Here is a 9,460-nt window from a genome sequence, read left to right as displayed (position 1 = left end):
CACAGGCAAGAACGCCGTGGTGCCCCGCTGCATCCGTCGCTCGGGAGGCAGGAGCAGGTGCACTCCGAAGTGGCGACAACGCTTCCGACGCTGACACGGGCAGCGAGCACCACTCGTTCGTGGGAGTACAACTATCTTGAAGGAGATTTCCCACCGCACGACTACCAATATTGCGGAACATCTTACGGAGGTGTTCGGGACTGAAATGCAAATCGAATATACCGAGTCCGTGAGCCAACCCTTGCACTAGGATGACTCCGTCCGTTCCTCGTGGCCGTTCACCTCTGAAGCCACCCTGAAAGGCGATCATACAAAAGCGTCTTGGCCACCCATCCGCGGTTTTTTTCTCAGCCATTTTCTCAGCTCTTACGCCAGAGATTCATCGTTTATAAAATAGCATTTATTCAGTCATCACTCTCTACTTCGTGTTAGGATAGGATATCAGAATAACTTTAATAAAATGCTGGCAACCGACGGCTTAACGCGTCGTGACGTTGGTCAAGCGTCGATCCGGGGTTATGCCCTACTCTGCGCTACCCCAGTTCGGCCCGTCTGTGGTGGGTCGTGAGGCTTGTGCTTTTCGAGCGCGCCCAGGGCCTGCTGGACGGCCCATAGCTGAGTGTCATTGTCTGTAGACTGCAGTGCACTTTGAAGTTCTGGCGGGTATGTCCTGGAGGTGGCTTCGGTGGGGAACCTGGCACAGTCCCAAATAATGTGCCATTGGTCCGCCGGACCCACGGTTCTCCGATAGTACTCAGCCAGTGTTCACGCCCATAACGCATAGTCCGTGTCTGGGAGGAAGAAACACGACGTGTGCGGATTTCTGGAAGAAATAAAGATAATCGCACTGTCATGATTTGCAAAGTTGTACAATTACACCTTTTTGTGCTCAAGCTAGTTACTAGCAGAAAAGCTTCAAAGGTGTTTCCGAACGTACTGATTTATGTATATGGTCACATTTCCGCGCCCGTGTTCTTAATTCCTCGCTCATTCGTCGTGAGTTCATTTGTAGTGAGCCAAATTTGCTTCACGTAGTACGGGTGCTAGCGTGCTTGGACAATAAAGAATTGGCTGGGGTTCAACGTGGCTTCAACTATAGTTATACGAGCAAAAGCACGCATGGTCAGACACGGTTCTTCAGTGCCTCTCCCCGGCGAGCTGTGTCGGCAGGCTGCTCGGGCTCAGCCTGGCGCCTGCGGCGAAGAGGTTACGCGCTCGCACCGGCGCGTGCGTTGTTCGTGGCGAGACTGAGCGACGGAGCGCCGCTGAAGCAGCGGTTAAGGTACGTCCACACTAGCGACAAAAACGCGCGCGACACGCCGCACGCGGCAAGCGCCCGCGCGCAGGCACGCGCGGGCAAGTCCGCAGTCGCGTTTCGCGGCACGCGGCAACGGCCCGTGGAGACCCGCGTTGTCTCGTTCCATTCGATACTTCTCGTGACAACGCGCCCTCCGTTCTGCCCATTTCGTGTTCCATCGGAAGTGTCTGCGTTTCTTTGCGCCACTCCCAGCCACGCTCAGGCATGTCGGATACGGACGAGGAGCTACTGGTGACTGTGAACACTATAATACTTATTTGTTCTTTACTTGTGCGACGCCGACGTGCCAGAAAGTGGACGAAAAAGTTTTGGGTGCGTTACAGGGACACCGAGGGCCAGGCGCACACTCTGGTTCCCCGCCTTCACCAGTCACTCACCTGTCATGCCAAATTGCTGTCCAATGATGTGCCAGCGGCTGGCGCGCAGCTCCTTGTCCTTAAAATCGACATTCGATTTGTCATAGAGGCCCGCATATCCGCGAATGGTTTCCAAAAACGCCTCCATTTCGAGGCGACTTCTTCGTGGACGTCTCGGTGGGGAATGGGAAGGCTTAACAAAAACAGCCCCCTTGACTGGAAACGGCCCCTGAGATTTTACGACGTGCGTGTCACTGTTTAATCTCATAGCCCATAGATTACGATTCTTTGCTTATGCGAGAGGTGGCGCCACAACAGCGCGGCTTGCTTCTCATTGGTGCTCGTTTTGCGGCTGCCGCGAAAAAATGGTTCTCGCACCCGTTCGCGCGTTTGCCGCGCGTTGCTGCCGCTTTTCGCGAATCTTGCTGCGCGCGACGGCACCGCTCGCCGCGCGCGGCGTGTCGCGCACGTTTTTGTCGCTAGGGTGGACGTACCTTTAAGCCCCCGCCTGGTCACGCGGTACACCGAGACGAGGCTCGAGCGAGCGCAGCTGCGACGTCTCTCCGCAGTGGGTCACGTGGCGTGATGCCACATCTTCACACTTGCGCGCCGGCGGCTGAAGGTGAAACGCTCACTGAGATTGACCTTGAGAATTGTACCTCGAGGAGTAGAGCTCTAAAAATCTGCCGTGGTTGAACGCGGTTAAACTACGTTTGTCGAGCGATAGCACGGTTTCGCTTGCTTTGGGAAAGACACAGACGCTGCTCGGCGCCGTCAATAACTACCGCATCTACAACTGCACCAGAAGACAACACACAGACGCTGCCTGACGCGGCAGCAGCAGCGAGCGAATTGACCTTAATGCTGCGTCTCGCTTCAACGTGAACGAAACGTCGAAAGCACAGCACATACGAAGCTACCAGTACTCGGTGCACTTTGTACGCATCGCAGATCGCTTTCAAGATATGGGCGCCCACGCGACGTACGCAGCAGCCGCCGGTAGTGGCAGGCTAAGGCCCAGTTTGACCTTGGCTGAACTTGAAGGTCAGGTTTACGGAACCAGGCCTTTCCTGGGTTTGGACCTAGAGTAGTAGAGCTATCGCTCTAAAAAACGAATTTTCAAGCGAAGCTCTCTTTGCTAACCCTGCGAGACCGCGGCTGCAGACGTCCCTTACACACGTGTTATGAAATTATGCAGCGAAACAACAAACGGCACGTAAATATCCTCACTGCTACAAATACACGCCGTCAAACGCATAATTCGTTCACCAAAGCGAATTTCTTCACTCCTATGGGACTTGACATGTAGGCTCGCCCGGTTTCTTATCGAGCAAAGTGGGCTGATCCCTGAGATGGGGCGAAATAAAACGTGGGCAACATGCCGAGACAGCGTGTAATATGTACACTGTCTATGTAGCAAGGTACGCATTATTCGGGATCTATTCGAATGACAAATTTATTTTCAGGAAATAGTGGAATGCTGTAATGAATCACAAATGGCGCTTAGCCCAGCGAAACCAATCTTCTATGTCTATAACAAAAAAGAAAAGAGTGACCCGATGTTATCACAATAATATTGTGTATAGTAGACTTAAAATGGTAACTGAGCAAATATATTTAGGTGAAATTTTCACTTGAGATCTTCAGTAGAATACACAGCTTGATACGTATGTAACGATGCGACCTTGTGGAGCCAAAGCGGAATTTTCCTAGTACGACACCCGAAATAATAAGCTTGGCTTATTATAGGACATATATAAGGCTTGTTGTAGAGTATGCCAAAACGTAGGATCGACATGCAGAAACAAATCACCGAACACTAGACAGACTACCGAGCCTAGACGCCCGATCTATCTTTAATAAATATTGTCGCTGCAACTCCAACACATCTTTGCAGGTCAGTAAATGTATCTACGTTAGAATTCAAAACAATGTTCGAAAGACTGAAATCTTTTTCTTAATAATTCACAATGAACTCAATATCAGTGCACCGAACTTTCCTAAGTTTCAGTCAATTTAGCATTCAAGACATCGACATAGCAAGTTTTAAACAGTTATCTTGGGTACTAGGCGCGAAAACACACACGACACATGGAAGGAGGCGGGACAGAGCGCCACTTACAACTGCTTTTATTCGGAGGCACACCGCACACTTATACACCCGTCTGAGACGCAAGGACCACAATCACATCAAGATTGATATGGAAGCGAACTGGTTAAATATTTCTTTTCAGCCATATATAAAGATATTGACGGGTCGCTGATGCACGTGCTTCCTTTCTTTCCGATAAAGAAAGCTTCGATCACTTCCCGAGCTTTTTGATCTTTACTTTTTGCCAGAATTCGCGCCCCTGCAAAACATGGCTCACAAGAGCGTGATGGGCAGGACTTAATGTGCTTGGGAATGTTTGGCCCTTCTTTATCTTGCTCTACGTTTCTCTCATGCTCCCTAATTCGGTCGTTAACGCAGCGCCCCGTTCGCCCTATGTGGGAGCGGCCGCATGAGAGGGAGATGTCGTACACGACGCCTTCGTTGCACTTCATAAACGGTCGCGCATGCTTGGTGCCGCATCCATTTTTATCGTCTCGCATTTTTTCATACGAGAGAACCGTCTTGGCAAACAGATAGGAAAAAGCAAAAATAATGCCTTGAAAGCCTTCTTTTCAGTAAAAACGCACAAGCAAGGTATGCCGTTTAGAACAACAGTCACGGAAAAAGAGTCGTGGCAGAAGGAACTAAGCCAGTTCTTGTTGAAACATTTGAGTACACTGGAAGTAGACGACCCATTTCGTACAAAGAAATCTGACGAAGTTTGCGACTTCTTGAAATCGCAATGTGAAGTTGGGCGCGCCTTTTCCGTCGATGTGGTGGATTTATTCTACTCTATCCCTCACAAGGCCCTGTTTACTGCCGTCCGAGAGTGTATAGAAAAAAACGAACCCATTTCCTTTCAGAACAATGCGGGAATATCCATTGACGATTTTTTAACTCTTTTAGAGTTTTACTTGCAATCGACTTTTATAACATTTGACCAGCAGTTTTTCTGCAGAAAGCCGGCATTTGTATAGGATCCTGTGTGGAGCCAGTATTGTGTAATATTTTTCTCTCACAAATGGATCAAGTTTTACATCAGGTTTTACCGGCTAGGCACGTTTTAAAAGTTTTTAGATACGTGGATGATTTTTTTGATATTTTTTAGTAAGGACGGAAGTTTGAACTTCGAAGAGAATGTGCATATTTTATCCATATTCCGACAACATGGAAATGGCTTGCAATTCACTATTGAAGTGCCTGAGGGGAGCCACCTACAGTTTCTAGATATAAATATTGAGTTTTGTGCGGATCGCGTTTGTTGGGCATATGCACCTCGTGCAAAGAAAGGGCTTCTGCCATACGACTCCGCCCCCTCGAAATTAATAAAACCAAATCCGCCCTCGTAAAATCGTGCCCTCACCAGATGCAGCTTAGCTTCCAGACCCGACTGACCAGGCTGTCTTCAGCTGGATTCCCTGACTCGACTGTGATGGCAGTCGCTGAAAGCCTGCTACAAAAGATGTGAGAGCTGGGGAAGATCCCCGTCGAGATGAGGTGGTGAGGCCTGTGGTGGTGCCCTATGTACACAAGATGGCCCACAATTTAAAGAAGGTTGCTAGCAGGCATGGGGTGCCGCTTGTGTTTTCAGCCCCCCGAAAGCTAGGAAGCCTTTGTTCTCGTATCGAAAAAATGCGAGACGATAAAAATGGATGCGGCACCAAGCATGCGCGACCGTTTATGAAGTGCAACGAAGGCGTCGTGTACGAAATCTCCCTCTCATGCGGCCGCTCCTACATAGGGCGAACGGGGCGCTGCGTTAACGACCGAATTAGGGAGCATGAGAGAAACGTGGAGCAAGATAAAGAAGGGCCAAACATTCCCAAGCACATTAAGTCCTGCCCATCACGCTCTTGTGAGCCATGTTTTGCAGGGGCGCGAATTCTGGCAAAAAGTAAAGATCAAAAAGCTCGGGAAGTGATCGAAGCTTTCTTTATCGGAAAGAAAGGAAGCACGTGCATCAGCGACCCGTCAATATCTTTATATATGGCTGAAAAGAAATATTTAACCAGTTCGTTTCCATATCAATCTTGATGTGATTGTGGTCCTTGCGTCTCAGACGGGTGTATAAGTGTGCGGTGTGCCTCCGAATAAAAGCAGTTGTAAGTGGCGCTCTGTCCCGCCTCCTTCCATGTGTCGTGTGTGTTTTCGCGCCTAGTACCCAAGATGAATTGTAACCAACTCGCCCAACAAGACGTCCTTTTAATTTAAGTAATTAGCGCGCTCGCAGAAGTCTCAATCCACGCTTTTCCCCATGTGCTGTTTCGCGAAGCCCTCTGTGAACAAACTACAATCTCGGCGCAACAATGACCTTAAATAAAACTATTTTCCTGGGGTAAATCGAGATTGGAACATGCTTCACGACCCAGTGGTAACATCCCCTTCTGTGAATGAATTTTTAACGCTGCTTGAATCACTTCATTATCCGAACTTCAGTTTACTGTTTCTTGTGTAGTATTATTTACGGTGCAATATCTTGTCCTAACTATCAATGTAAAATATTTTCTTTGTTTTTACTTTGAATTTTACTGCTTATTATGAGAAACACGCGTGCGCTACTTTTTCTATACTGCCGCGCTCATGCTTTGTTGTGCTAAACTGTCTTACATGAAAGTGACACATACTATGTCCTGCGCTCTGTGTTAACACTCCTGTAATGGCCCTTTCCGGGACTAACAGTATCGAAAAACAAACAGATACGCGCTCGCGTGGTCCATTATCATAATTTATTTTACTCTTAGGGGCCCTCTACAGGGCATTACGTTGGGGGGGGGGGGGGGGGGGGGTCGAGAAGTCAAGCGAAAGACGTGACATGAGACAAATGCACTCAATAAGAGAACGGCAGTCGTTTGCAAGCAAATAAGTACGAGACGAGAACAAAAATGGACAAAATTACAATCGTTAATATTCTATTTAATAACAGCAGTAGTGGGAAATTAAAGCAAGCAGAAACTGTCAATGCATAAAGGAGGAGGTGCAAGAGAGATAAAAAGAAACCAGGAAAATACATCAAACAAGAACAATAATTAGCCGTAATTAACTTATTGACAGGCAATCAGACAATGAAATACAAAGGCTGCACAATGCAGAACTAAATCACAATCATTATTACACAACGATGTAGGCATCTATAACAGCAGTACGAAACATAAAATACAGAACGTGCTAAACATTAATCAAGCAGTGCCTTACATAAATGATCAAACGAAAAGTGCCCTTAGAGACGTGCGTCACTTGGGGGGTGGGGGGGGGGGGGTATCTACGCACGTTGTCGGACAGGCACACGGTGCACAAGTCTTGGAGCATTTTAGAAAGCGTCGCTTCACACAGGTTTCAAAGTGTACGTTGCATCAGCATAATGATTGCCGTTTATACAGGCATAACTAACCCCTTCTCCATGGCGGCCCTAGCATTCGGCCTTGTATTATAATCGAGTTGGTCTTGTATGCCGGATCCTACGGTTGTAGGCCTTTTACAGCGGTCCGTATGGGGAGCAGCGACGTGTGTCCCTACCGGTTCAGACGCTGCGCGACGCCTTCCGAGTGCTTTCTGGCTGCCGCAAAAGGGGCTTGCGCTAACTCCATTCACTGAACATAATGACGTACTGCTGTATGGAGCAAACTGCGTCTTTGTGCAGATGGAAAGGTAACGCCCCACTCCATGCAAAAATATCAGCGCATCAGTAAGGGAACCGAGAGTTCGCGTGTAGCGCGAACAATGCATTCTGGCAAAGGAACGAATTGTCCGTCATAAATGAATGAGTTGTTTTACAGATTAGGATACAGAATTATGAAAAAAAAAAGGATAAGACGTTCAGGTCCGATACCAATGGGATATGAGTAGCCCCGACCGTGAGTGAGCGAGGTAATCCGCGTGTACACTTCTGATGTCGCAGCACTATCTTGCTTCGCGTCCTATGGTAATGCGCATTTTATTAAAGCAAGGGCGCTACCAGTTAGAGCTCCTATGTACGCGTAATCGCAGTGGACTGCCTGCATGTAGTCATGATCAACCGCAAACGCCTCGTGTGTAAACACATGTTCCTATGCCGCGGCACGTACAGCGATTAAAAAGGTGGTGTTTCACTGCAAATCTTATTCCGAGCACCTAAAGCATAAGAACACGTCCTTAACTCATTGAAATTTCGTAGAAGCGGAAAAGAGCAAGGCACATTGGGCGGGAACTCACCCGACACCAACCGGTCGAAACACGTTGGGAGTGACGGCGAGCACGCCCGTGTTCTCGCAGATGATCTTGGCGAAGGATATTCGGCGGATCTGATCAAGTTGAGCTGCGAGCGTAAGAACAGAAAAGTGCAGTGGCGTATATACATGGTCACGGCGCGTCAAGAGCTATTCGTAAAGTGCGCATGACCTCGTTCCCAACCGCGTTTACATGAACGCGACAGAATGCGCCAGTAGCGCGTCACCTTTCCCAGCGCATCACGAGTAATGCGATGCACCAGCGTTTACGTGTAGCGCATTATGCTTGGCGGCGCGCGCGGTGTCGCGCGTCGAGAGGCGGCGCATCCGACGCTTCCGGCGCCACGTCATGCTGCAGCTCGGCGAGCATCAGCAGCACATTCAATTTCCCAGAATTCCTAGTGCTATGCGATCCCGTTTACATGCATTGCGAAAGTCGACTTACTCGTCTCAATCCACCTCGGTCTGGCGCATTAATTTGACGCGATTTCCTAGCGCATTAGGCCCGTTTACATGGATGCAATGCGATGCAATGCGCCAGTTGTCGCATTCATGTAAACGCGGCTTATGAGAGGATGTTGCAAACCACATGCACCCAATGTCCTACACTGCGCGACATTTTTTACTATTGTACTACTATTTTGTACTACTACTATTGTACTTACTATTTACTATTGACATAGGTGATTGACATAGGTGACATTGACATTGCAGCAGGTGATAATTCAGAAGGAATTGAAAGCAACAGAAACGCACAGATGATCAAAATAAAAAAAAGAATTGTTTTCTGACAAGTTAAAAATTAACGCTAGGAAAAGAAAGTACATAATACCCTCGCATAACAAAAATGTTGACTGAAGTGCGCTAAATACCCAAATTCCTAACATTACGGCATACCATATCCTTCAAGTACATCGATGTAATTAGACCCTTTCACTGACACGAGCAAATGACCGCAGTTAAGGTCAATGACCAAACGTTTTCTTTGTACATGGCAAGTAGCGGCGTCCCTCAAGGATCAGTTTTATGACCATACCGTTATAACATTTCTTTAAGATGTTTCTTCAGGAATTCAGAATTATTATTTCCTTATATACGCCGATGACATCAAAATTTTAAGGAAAATTCATACTCGTGATGACTGGCGCATACTGCAGTCCCACCGGCTTTCTTTTCCTAAATGATGCAAATTTAGTAACATCAGCTAGCATGCTGCTAAGACCAAAGTCATGACTTTCACTCTGAAAATTGCAAGCATTCTTTTTCTTATTCTGTAAATTCTGCACCGTCACGCAAGGTCTGAGATCAATGATCTCGGTGTACCTTCTGATACACCCATAAAATTTTCAGCTTATACTAAATGCGCTGCAATGCGGGGTATGCGCCCTCTTGGCTCTCTTTGCAGACTATCGAGAGAATTCTGTTCTCCTACACTTTTATCCGCTAGTTGTACACAACCATCTCTCTACCCCAGCTCAAATACGCTTCCGTC

The 9,460-nt window shown here is 47.8% G+C and overlaps 1 protein-coding gene across 2 annotated transcripts in view; it reads right to left on the bottom strand.

Annotated features, from left to right (window-relative positions):
* Positions 1-378: 378 nt before the first annotated feature.
* Positions 379-9,460, bottom strand: part of LOC126526928 (salivary peroxidase/catechol oxidase-like) — a 92,564-nt gene continuing 83,482 nt past the window's right edge. For both annotated transcript variants that reach the window (XM_050174634.3, XM_055068448.1), the window contains 2 exons: positions 7,955-8,057; positions 379-823 (listed from right to left, as the gene is read on the bottom strand). In XM_050174634.3, coding sequence (XP_050030591.1) covers positions 766-823; positions 7,955-8,057 — 161 coding nt within the window. In that variant the 3' untranslated portion in view covers positions 379-765. The remainder of the gene's footprint in view (positions 824-7,954; positions 8,058-9,460) is intronic.

This window comes from Dermacentor andersoni, chromosome 9 (genome assembly GCF_023375885.2).
Source record: "Dermacentor andersoni chromosome 9, qqDerAnde1_hic_scaffold, whole genome shotgun sequence".
Lineage (NCBI taxonomy): Eukaryota > Metazoa > Arthropoda > Arachnida > Ixodida > Ixodidae > Dermacentor > Dermacentor andersoni.
Note: the sequence above shows the minus strand (reverse complement) of the source record. Positions and strands in the feature narration are given on the sequence as shown.